The sequence below is a fragment of the Hemitrygon akajei genome, chromosome 12 (genome assembly GCF_048418815.1).
Source record: "Hemitrygon akajei chromosome 12, sHemAka1.3, whole genome shotgun sequence".
Taxonomy (NCBI): domain Eukaryota; kingdom Metazoa; phylum Chordata; class Chondrichthyes; order Myliobatiformes; family Dasyatidae; genus Hemitrygon; species Hemitrygon akajei.
The window spans coordinates 55,334,657-55,347,361 of record NC_133135.1 but is presented as its reverse complement, the minus strand read 5'-3'; the positions used below and the strand labels follow the sequence as shown (position 1 = coordinate 55,347,361).

Here is a 12,705-nt window from a genome sequence, read left to right as displayed (position 1 = left end):
AACCAGTTGGATAGACAAAGGAGAATCAGTGTATTTTGTGCAATTGGATTTTCAAAAGGCCGTTCACAAGGTGCAGTACATTATGCTGCTAAAAAAGATATGAGCCCATGATATTACAGGAAAGATACTAGCATGGATAGAGGATTGGCTGATTGGCAGGAGGCAAAGAGAGGGAATAAAAGGATCCTTTGTAGATCGGCTGCTAGTGACTTGTGGTGTTCCGTGATTTGGGACTGCTTTTTATGTCATATGTCAATGATTTGGATGACAGAATTGATGGCTTTATGACCAAGTTTGAAATGAAATGAAGATTGGTGGAGGGGCAGGTAGTGGGAAGGCTGAATAGGATTTAGACAGATTAGGAAAATGGGCAAGAAATTGGCAACTGAAATACAATGTTGGAAAATGCATGGTCATACAATTTGGTAGAAGAAATAAATAAGCAAACTATTTTCTAAATGGGGAGAAAATCCAAAAATCTGAGATGCAAAGGGACTTGGGAGTCCTTGTGCAGAACACCCTAAAGGTTTATTTGCAGGTTGAGTTGGTGGTGAGGAACACAAATGCAATGTTAGCATTCATTTCAAGAGGACTAGAATATAAAAGCAAGGATTACAAAAGGACTTAGACAAATTAGGAGAATGGGCAAAGAGATGGCAGATGAAATGTAGTCTAGGGAAGTACATGGGCATGCACTTTGGTAGAAGGAATAAAAACATGGACTATTTTCTAAAAGGGGATTCCCTAAAGGTTAATTTGCAGATTGAGTTGGTGGTGAGGAAGGCAACTGCAATGAAAAATTCATTACAAGAGGATAGAATATAAAAGTAAAGATGTAATGCTGATGCTGCACCAGGCACTAGTGAGGCCTCACGTGGAGTATTGTGAGCAATTTTGAGCCCCTTATTTAAGAAAGGATGTGCTGACATTGGAGAGGATTCAAAGGAAGTTCATGGGAATGAAAGAGTTCTCATATGAAGGCTCTGGGTCTGTATGTGCTGGAATTTAGAAGAATGAGGGGGAATCTCATTGAAACCTATTGAATGTTGGAAGTCCTTTATGGAGTGAATGTGAGGAGGATGTCTCCTTTGGTGGAGGAGTCTAGGACCAAAGGGCACAGTCTCAAAATTATTCATTTAGAACAGGGATGAGGAATTTCTGTAGCCAGAGGATAGTGTCTTTGTGGAATTCTTTGGCACAGGCAGCTGTGGAGATCAGGTCACTCCATGTATTGAAGGTAGAGTTTGATCGATTCTTGGTTAGTTAGGGTGTAAGAGGATATGGGGAGAAGGAAGGAGAATGGAGTTGAGAGGGTAATGGATCACCCATTATGAAATGGTGGAGCAGACTAAATGGGCCAAATGGCCTAATCCTACTCCGATGTCTTATGGAGAATAGTCTCAAGTATAATCACTTGACTCCAGTGTTCCAGCTCAGTTACGTAATATCAATGTTTAAGGATTTGGCTTAAATTGCTATTCATGTAGATCTTAGATTTTCAGATTTGATCCCCAAATGATGTGGAAATAAATTGAACATTGACTTAAATTTTAGTGAGACAAATCCCGTTGTATGGCAGAAGGATAGGATTTCTACTATGCTGTGCTCATCCTCTTTGCTTCTGAAATCTATCAAGCCAATACAAAACATTTTGGAATTTCAAGCAAGTGTAGGTGAACAAAATCCAAAACAAGTTAGAAGCAGGCAGCAACCACAATATTAATGATGCTTGTAAATCAAATTAATTACCTTCAGGAGTTCCTTATAATTATAGTTTGAATGATTCAAGTCCATTTTAAAGTTTAAGCTGGTTCCTTTGGACATAAGGGGATTTGTAGTTTTAAAAGTTTCACGATACATGTTTCTTAACTTATGAAGAAGTTGACTACGATACAAATATTCGGAATTGTATCAAAAATAAAATAGGATTAATGTAACCGGATAAGCTATGGTCAGTGGCAGAAGGGCCTGTTTCTGGTCTCAGCAGGTAGACATGTTTATTTTCAGCCCCTATGACATCATTCAATGAATGGATGACTCTGCACAGTTTAGTGAAATTTTTTTGGTTATTTAAAATCACTTAAAATATTAGATATTGTAATCAAAAATGATATTTTTGTGCTAAGCTATTTTCAGCTCTATTAATTAAATTGAACTGTTAAAACCTGAAAGATTTTCCCTGATATATTTAAAAGAACTTCTAATTGCACTTATCCATAACAAAGTTTATATTTGACAAAATGCAATATATGTAAGCAGAAACTTGATAATTTTCAATTTGCACCTAGATTAGCTATTTTGCTAAAAATAGAAACCATAATTTATTAATGTTTTAATAATTTAGATTCTGAAGTCACAATGGATTTCAGAAGTAGATTAACTATGCTTTCCTCTCTTTACCAGTCTTTCTGTTTTGGAGGAGTTTGACTGCAGCTGTAATGAACTTGAGACACTTCCCCACACTATTGGATACTTGCACAGCCTCCGAACCTTTGCAGCTGATGAGAACTTCCTGGTAGAATTGCCCAGAGAGGTGAGGTGGCCTTTGGTATAACCATGTGATTTTAATAATAATTTAAATTAGACATAAGTTCCTTCATCAAAAATATGAAAACCACAAGTAAATTACTTGTCAAATTGCAGCTTCGGTGAAAGGTGTGCTAAATCAGGACAAACGTTTTCGCCTTTAACTTTCCTGTCACTAATTAGGAACTACTTCAGAAATTATGTGCCTACAACCGGCAATCAGTCATCCATTATTCCTGAAATATTTAAGATGATTTTGATAACTTGATGCTGATCAGACTTGTTGACAACAGCCCATTGCTTAACACTTCAAAGCTCCACTTTCCTGTTGCAAATCCTTCTCCTATTGTAGATGGTATCTAAGATCTTTGGACCCTTGCACCACCCCATCCCATCACTTCATCCACTGCTCCTTCCTCCAAGTCCTGCTTCCTTACTGCTGTACATGAGGTCTTAAAGGCTCATGTTGTATCTTGTATTATCTAGTCTGCATCCTCTTGAGCAGTGTTAAATTCTACACAACCTAACTCTTCACGACCATTTCTCTTTAAAAAGTATAAATGTAAATTATTCATTGCATATAGATTAGCCAAACATGGCCTTCTAGTAATTTATTGCTTCCTGATACAATAAGGTCTAAAATATTCAATGGACAAATATTTACTGTGTTCCAATACATTTAAAAGTCCTTAAGTCATATTCAATATTCTAATTATGAATATTCATAATATTTATTTTTAGTTGTGATGTTTCAATTCAAAGAGCACTGACTCTGGTGCTGGGGAAGAGGGAACTGTTTTGTTGGAGTGGGCTCTCATCATTGTCCTGTCACATTGAATAACTAGGGCTGCAATAATGGACTTCAACCACCTTCACCCCCACCACACACCACCAACTGTTTGTTTTAAGTGTGGGGAAATGTAGGAGTGTAGAGAGGAAGGACAGTAATAGTGCAATGCAGCAGTATGAGTAAGATACACAAGGAAAAAGACATAATGTATAAAATTAATGGTGCAGCAGCAAAGAAGGGCTGGAAGAATTGTGAATATCAAATTAGGAGCTAATTACCTGAAAGCACAAGGTATTTACTGTTAATAATAATGATGAATAAGTGCATATAGATATATAGATGAACGGGACTTGATCTAGTAACCTCTACAGAGACATCTCTGTAAGATGACGAAGGCTTCAAAGTAAATGTACATATGACATTGCAGAAAAATGTGAAGAATGGAAAGCGTTGTTAGGGAGAAAGAATCTTGGCTCAGAGATGAGGAAGTGCGGTTATTTGGGTGAACAGACAGAATATATACAATATTGTTGAATAGGCAACGTATACTGGAGGTTTGTAACAAGGCTAATACATTAATCATCTGGGATTCTAATTCCAGATATAAATGGCAAAGGTAGTCTTGAAGGTGAGATCATAGAGTACATTGTAAATTGTTATCCCATCACTGAATAGTCTATCTGAAATTAGCTTATGTGACAAGATTAATCAGCCATCTCTTGGTAAAGAATTCCCTGGGGAAGAGTGATAACAATTTACAATTTTACTTTACATTCACAATAAGAGTGACAATTTAAAGTCAAAAACTGGAATCTTAAATTTTAATAGAGGAAATTGCATGGGTATAAGGTCAAGTGGATTGAATTTTGAAACCAGGATAGTAGATAAAACCGTAGCCGAGGTGAAAAGATATATTTTATAATTCCCAATGAATACACATCCCACTGAGCAAGAAAACATTTTCGGTTAAAGTGACCTTTCCTCATTACTTGAAGAAATGAAGGATGGTATTGCTTTGAGAGCAAAACCTTATAAAGTTGCAAAGATTAATAGGTCTGATCTTTAGGCATACTTTTAGAAACCAGCGAAGGATTGTGTGCAGTTCTAGTCACTGCATTACAGGAAGAATGTGGAGCATTTGGAGAGGGGGCATAGGATTGCTAAGACTGGAGGACATACTATAGGTTAAAGGTGAGAAGGAAAGTAGATTAAGGTAGATTTGGAAGGCTATTTTTTTTGCATAATAGTAGTTGCCTAGAATGTACTGCAGATGCAATAGCAATATTTAAAAAGCATTTAAACAGATACATGAGGGAATGGAGGGATATAGATGAACAGGCAGATGTGATTAGTTTACTTTGGTGATATGGTCACCACAGACTTTGTGGGCCAAAGGGCCTGTTCCTGTGTTGTACTGTTCTATGCTCTCTGATAACAAAATGATGTTAAAGAGGCAGAAAATAAATTGTGAGTGAGACCCAGGAGGAAATATGAAACAGGTGTGAGATGATTTAATGATCATTATCAGAGGGCTCCCGGCAACTTCATTCAGAAATTTAGCAGCAGGTACAACGGTTATTAGGAAGGGAAATACAATGTTTTTACTCGGGCATAGAAAGAAATTTGGAAATGTTTTTACAACCGGATAAGCCTTTGGCAAGACCATTGTTGGAATAGTGCATTCAGTCTTGACCTTTTTTATTTAAATCTTGTCTAAATTGTTGCCTGAATGGGGGAATTGTCTTACAGAAATAGATTGTGTAGAATGCCGATTGGTTACTGTGAGAATGCTCCCCATGATAGTAAATCTAGAATTTAAGCTCATATATTCTTTGCATACTTTATGTATTACTTACACCAGGCCAGCTTCTGCTAGTTCATTTTTATATTAAATTCTTACGAAATCTTATTGGCAGAAAGGCCACAGTCAGTTCATGTTGACAGCAACATTTCTTGTACCATCACACTGAGCATCAGAGCTCCTCAGGGTGGTGTGCTCAGCCCGCTGCCGAAACATTGTAGATCCTGTTCAAACCAAATCATCAAGTTTGCTGATGATGCAATAGTGATTGGCTTCATCAACAATGGCAACGAGATGGCATACAGAGAGCACAACAACTTGAGTGTCAATATGGACAAGATCAAAGAGATGATTGTGGTCTTTAGGAAGCTGCAAGCTGACCATTCCTCTCTGCTAAAACACAGCTCATCCATTGGGAGAGTTAGGAGCACCAAGTCTCTGGGAGTTCACATAATGGACGATCTCACCTCTGTCTCCACTTCCTTCCCTCCTATTTTAACCAATTTTTACATGAGCACCGTCAAGACTGTCCTGACCAGCATCACTGTCTGGTACGGGAATTGCAAGGCATCTGACTGCAAGTCCCTACAAACGATTGCAAGTACTGCTGAGGGGATCATGGGGTGGTCACTCTCCCACCCATTAGAGATACTTATTAGTAGCGCTGTGTATGCAGGGTCCTTATCATTGTAATATCCCTCCCCTCTGACCAGCAATGTCTTTGACTCCATGCCATTGCTTTAGGACAAGAGCTGTTAGGATGGCCAACAGCTTCTTCCCCCAGGCTGTAAGACTACTGAACTCCCTACCACCACCCAGTCTCTTCATGTATGAAGCATCAGTACCATTATTTTAATTTGTGTTGTAAATGCACCTTATTTTCTGTAAGATTATTTGTGGCAATATTAGTTTATGCGTTTTGTTTGTGAGTTCAGTATATGTACTGTGTTGTGCACCTCGGTCCAGAAGAACATTGTCTCATATAGCAGTATCCATGTGTATGACTAAACGACAATAAACTTGAATTTGAAATGCCAAAGAATAGCGAAAGGAGATTTCCACAACACTTTTCTTTATCTTTGACTCCCTACATCTATAATGGCAAGGTCAGGATTGGGAAGTCGTCATGCTGATGGTAATCGAGAATCGTAAGGAATTGTCCTGATTTTTTTCATCCTGCAGCAATTCAAATATTCTGGCTTATTCACAATTGGAACCAATGTTAAAGAACAGCTGTGAAAACTTAGTGGGCCAAATAGGAACACATTGTTGATGATCAGAAAGGTATTGAGAAAATGCCCTTTTAATGCTGAGATTGCATCATACTCTGATCACTCTTAATGTCACACTCCCTCATGTTGCTGCTGCACCTCTTTTGTGTCTTTTGCTGCAGACTGTTGTTACAATGTTTTTCTCAAATGTATATGTGACTAGTCCTGCAATGTCCTCAACCAACACTGAGAGTAAATTCTGAGTGTGTCAGCAGTCATTTGTCATACTTGTCATCATGGTCAAGTTTTCAGGGTCAATGACTTTTTACATGGAGCTTCAATCATAGGTAATGGCTTCTTCGAGTCTTCTTACAAAACCTCTGCAACATTATATAGGTCTTCAATTCCCAAGTAACATGCTCCAGATCTTAAAACAAATCAAACATGTTGCTAAATGGAGGTCAGGAACTTCATCACAGGGAGAAAAGAAGCCCACAGACCAATATCACGATGAAATTTAGGACAAATGCATTCAGGTTAGCCATTGCTTCATTATTTTGTTCTCATTCATTAACAGAATGATGGAAGTATCATTTGCTACATTATCATGTGACACTGACCAATAACCTACTCCACAATGCTTGTTTAGGCAGCATGGAGGATTGTTAGTCCAAACAAGGGCAGAAGGTCTGAATTGTAGACATAAGGGTGAGTGATTGTGATATCAAAGTAGCATTTAACAGAAGGCAGCATCAAGGTACATTTAACAGTGAAGTTATTGGAAATCCAGGGGTAAGTTTTCTATTGGCTTGCATCTTTCAAAATCATTTGTAGGCCAGTAATCTTGGTTCCAAGGCATTGTTCTGGCATATTAATGCTGTTCCGAGTCTGACAACCATTTAACTGCTTCATCAGTGGCCTTACCCCTTTCACAATCCCACTACCATTATTTCTGTACTTTCTGCTCTGTTCCTCGTCTGCTATTTTCTCAAGTCATGAAGCAATTAATATAAACATTCATCTAAACAGGAGAGCATTCAACACAGATTGATACTTGGTTATTATCATGCTAGTCACTGTCTCCGTTAATTTTCCACATTCCCTACCATTAATATCCATTTTTGGGGGGAGGGTTGAGGCTCTCTTGACAGTCCTAACTGAACAGGTCACACAAGGTTGAAGGTTGGGAATTCTGTATTCAATTATCATTTTGTTTCTTTCAAAAACCTTTCCACTATCTTTACATGTAACAAGTCAGGAATACTGTTAAATATTTTGCACTTGTCAGAATTAGTGTGCGTCCAATTGCACAAAGCAACCTAAAGCATTGGCTCCCTCTCTATCCAGCACATTGCATTGCAACAACTTTCTAAGGCTTCTTCAACAGCATCTCATAAACCAATGACCACTTAGTAAAATAAATGCAATGATGCACAGGAATCCACTTCCTGCACGTCCCTTTGAACATCCCTTTTAGAATGCCCCTTTAGAACAGAGATGAGGAGGAATTTCTTTATCTGTGAAATTCATTGCCACAGATGGCTGTGAAGGCCAAGCCATTCAGTTTATTTAAAGTGGAGATTAATGGGTTTTTGATTAGTAAGGGCATCTAAGGTTGTGGGGAGAAGGAGGCTCAATGGGGCTGAGAGGGAAAATAAATCAGACATGATTGAATGATGGAGCAGATTCGATGGGCCAAATAATCTAATTCTGATCGCATGTCTTATGATCTTTCCAAATCTCACACAATCCTGAGTTGGAAGTACATATCGGATTCCTGTCACTGTTGGATTAAAATTCCTGTTTTTTCTATCCAGCAGACTATGGGAGCAAATGAAACACATCACTAGCTAGGGAATTTTAGAATTCTGATTGCTAAAATGCCTATGTATTTGTGTATTATTCAATCACGTTTTTTCTTTCATGTGATGTTCAGATAATCCAACCTTCTAAATGATGTTTATTTACCTTCTTTCAATTGAAAAAGAATAATATCTAATATAGGAATTAAGAATCAAAATCAGGTTTAATATCACTGGCAGATGTTGTGAAATATGTTCATATAAATCATCCATTAATGTATATTACCTGAATGATCATGAACTGTATCCCAAGGTTCACAAACTAATTGGCTTATTAAAGGCTACAGGAGAGGTTTTAGTAAAATAAGGGCAATAACTGCACAAAATTATTGATTGAGATTTTATGTCAGACTTTTCCTAAATGTCAAAAGATCATTGATACAAAGTTTTCACAGATTATCATAATGGTACATACTAATAAAAAGAAGTCTCATTTGAATAATTATAATTGTCAAAATGTAAATATGAATAATTATTAATACTAGGTTGCAACAGTAATTGTGATGCACTTTGATTTTAAGTAAGTGATCATTTAAAAAGGCACTGCATGAAATTGTTTCTCAGAGGATAGGTTCTGAAGAGAATTAAAATACAATCATTTGCTAATATCTTTTCAATACAGATTGGAAGTTGTAAAAATGTGACTGTTATGTCTTTACGGACAAACAAACTGGAGTGGTTGCCTGAAGAGATTGGACAGATGCAAAAACTGAAAGTGTTAAATTTAAGTGATAACAGGTAATAAAAACTTTTGACCTTGTAGAATATGTAAAATACATGCATGTTAATACTCTGCTATATTACATTTGTGTTTCTAAATCACAGATGGCTATACACTTGCACAGCCACATTAAAGTATGTGTTGCTGGGACATAGAATTCATTCTCATTGTACTCTCATGCAATTTTTGTATTCTCGTCATTATTTTAAATGTTATTGGCATAATTAGGGATAAGGTTATATTCAGCCTATTTCTTACTCTAGGTTAACATTTATGCTTCTGGAATAGGACCTGAGGCAAAATAGATTTAAATTTAAGGCAAAAAAAAGGACATACAGTACAGGCATTGTTTATGTGTCAGTTGGCAAAATGCATACCTTCACTTTCTCAAACTCTGGATTCTTATCTCAATTGGGTTTTGATGCAGAAAAATCCAAGAAATTTCCAAGGCATGCTATTAAACACTAGACAACTAGAGGAACCACATTCCAGAGGCCTTACAAAAACAGCCCACTTAAGTGGCATGGAAACATGTGAGGGAGGTGAATAAGAGTAGGGAACCTTTTCTGAGATGCCATGTCGTTATGGCACCAACATTTAGCCTCAGAAAAGTCAAAGCACTCTCTAAATTCTACTATGGCAAGAAGATACTGGCAAATTGCAACACAACAATGAGGGAAATAAAAGTATTGAATGGCTTATTTTCAGAGATATTATTTCAAGTCAAGAGCAGTGAAGACAACTGCCTGGGACCATTGCTCTCTAATGTTGAAATTTAAGAATTTGACTTACATATCCTGTATTGTGTTAACAGTATGATAATAACTGGACCAACATTGTTACAGTGCTGCACTTGGACACATTATGGGCTGTATTCATTTGGATCTATGGATGACCTTCAACAAGGCCTGTCAGTTTCAGAGCACAAAGTAATGAATATTGTTTCAATGAACATGGTTGGGATCAGTGGGGCAGAAAATTTGGACATGGGGGGAAGCATCTTGGTTATGAGAAGCAGAAGCCTGCAAGATCAATATCAAAAAAGTTGACGGATATGTCTCAAGCAAGGCATGCTTTGATTGCAATGTTGTCAAGTTGTTTCAGGGAAGAGTTATAATAGTTAAGTATGATCATTTCCAAGATACTCCAGCTTAAAAATTAACTGAGAAATAAGGTTGTAATGAATCCTTCAATAGTACGTTTTAGCTATCTTACATTCATTCCTCTTTTCTTCTTTATAGATATTCTATCATATGCGAGTGCAAATACCTAGAACAATTTAAAGGCAGAAAAGTAGAAAGTACACCACAGTGTTAATAGTGCCTCATTTAAATGCAACAACACATTTTGAGTCTGATAATTCCTAAAAGCAGATATATAATTGGGAACTGATTTGGGTAGGAAGTTATGTGCCTGCTAACTGCCAAAATATAGGCGAGAAACAAATGAGAGATTGTTTAATACTGCTTGTTGTTCCTGCTTCTGTGGAAGAACAAAATGTAAAGCAGGAATTAAGCCCAAAATGCTCCATCATAAGGCATAGCAGAGATTGATTGCTTTATGAATAGAATATTCTACCCACAGCTCCTCTCTGAATTAATGACATACAATGGAGAGTTTTTTTAAATTTCAAAGTCTAAAAATTTATGTGAACCAATGATTATCACTGATGTTTCAGTGATTAAGGCATACAATAAATTTCCAAGAGAGTATGACACAATAACAGCTAATGTTTGATATTATGTGATTTAGAATTTTGGTATAGTAAATTGATTTCTAAATTAAAATGCTGCCATTATTTCTTCCAGAAGTTGTTATCATGTTAAATTATATGGTAAATAATGCTAGCTGCAAAATATCTCCAAAGTTAGCACAAATTAAACACCATTCTCTCATGCCAGTCAAAACATATAAATCAAAGATGCCCTTTGTGGTATTACAGTTGTTAACTGGTGGGTTGCAAATATTTTTTAATGCATTTTTAAGATCTGGGTAAATTTACACATTATGGCAAATGAATAATGCAACAATCAACATGGGAGATGTATGCAAGTAAAATGACTGGAGTTATTTGGTAAATGCAAGAGATGAACTCAAGGTACTTCTGGAGGCATCTGAGTTTTACTAGTGAAACATGATTCATGGTCAGTGTTATTAATGGCAATTTGTAAAAACTTAGTTGATCTACACCATTTGAAAAGTGGCAATTTCCTTGGCTAAGAGATTATATATACCGTTCATCAGAAACATGGTGAATTCATTAATTCAATCCAATTTAATTTGAATAACCTCATTACAAAGCAATTTCTTTTTAAAGTTAGTGGCTACTTTATTAGGTGTACCTTTACACCTGCTTGTTAATGAAAATATCTAATCAGGCAATCATGTGACAGAAACGCCATGCATAAAAGCATGCAGACGTGGTCAAGAGGTTCAGTTGTTGTTCAGACCAAAAATCAGAATCGGAGGGAAAAAATGTGATATAAATGACTTTGACTGCGGAATGATTATTGGCGCCAGATGGGGTGGCTTGAGTATCTCAGGAACTGCTGATCTACTGGGATTTTCACACACAACAGTCTCTAGTATTTACAGAGAAAGGACAAAAAAAAACACAAAAAGTTACCCATGAGCAGCAGTTATATGGGCTAAGCACTTTATTAATCAGAGGTCAGAGGAGAATAACCAGACTGATTCAAGCTGATAGGAAGCTGACAAAAACTCAAATAATGACACTTTACAACAGTGGTGCGCATAAGAGCATCTTCGAAAGCACAACACGTGAAACCTTGAAGTGGATGAGCTACAACAGCAGAAGACCACAAACATGTGCTCAGTGGCCACTTTATTAGGTACAGAAGGTACATTATAAAGTGGCCATGGAGTGTAAGCGTTCAGTTATCTGACCTCTAAATTAGCCTTTGCATTCATCAAAGAGGGAGGCAATAACAGCCATGGTTCCTGGTCCTAATCATTTTACAGAACAATTTTTTTTTTTAGAAATCAGTGATATAAAACCTCAGGCAATATTGTTGGTGTGTATACTTGAAAAACAGCCACATAAAAGATGAATTGGACAATGCCGTCTTGTATCTTGTATTGGGAGGGGCCTGGGGGATGAAAGAAAGATGCCATGGCTATTGATTAGCTTTGGTTTTATTTGAGGGAAAAAATATTATTGTTTACATCATGTGGAAAACACTCAGGAAAAATGTTTTAGTTTTGCTTTTCCATTTTTTTTCACTGGTTTTTGTTGGTATTTGACTTCATTCATGCAGACAACATTTTTGAGTGTGTAGTTGAAGAGTCTGCAGGTATTAGTAAAATAGGTGTTACAGAGATGTGCTTTTGACATTTCTGGAAAAGTCATCAACATGAGAGAATTCACTTCCTCAATTGGAACTGATACAAAATTGAGAAGAAAAAAATAATTGAAATTAAAAATAAAATCATGTATGGCCCATTTCATGAAGTTTAATATTAAAATGCAGTGTAATAATTTACACCTTTAAAAAGAGTCCACTTTTATTTTGTGCTCTTTCCTTTGGAAGAAGAGATGATTGATCCTTTTTGTGTAGCACTATCTTGTAGTTGCCAGCCTCCTCCATTCTTTTCATTCTGGGAGGGAATGCAGATACTCCTCCATATCCTCTACTGTTTTTTAATCACGACACAGGCAACAAGACCTGGATTTCTCTTTGAGGCAGATGGCCTATCAGTTGCATCACTGGAGGGGAGCCTCTTAAGTGGATGAGGTGAGAATCGCACAAAACACCTTAAAGATTAGGTTTGTC

The 12,705-nt window shown here is 36.8% G+C and overlaps 1 protein-coding gene across 18 annotated transcripts in view; it reads left to right on the top strand.

Moving 5' to 3' along the window:
• The window catches only part of lrrc7 (leucine rich repeat containing 7), a 584,278-nt gene that overhangs the window by 452,273 nt on the left and 119,300 nt on the right, over nt 1-12,705 (top strand). For all 18 annotated transcript variants that reach the window (XM_073063123.1, XM_073063125.1, XM_073063124.1 and 15 more), the window contains 2 exons: nt 2,404-2,533; nt 8,813-8,928. In XM_073063123.1, the coding sequence (XP_072919224.1) occupies nt 2,404-2,533; nt 8,813-8,928 (246 nt within the window). The remainder of the gene's footprint in view (nt 1-2,403; nt 2,534-8,812; nt 8,929-12,705) is intronic.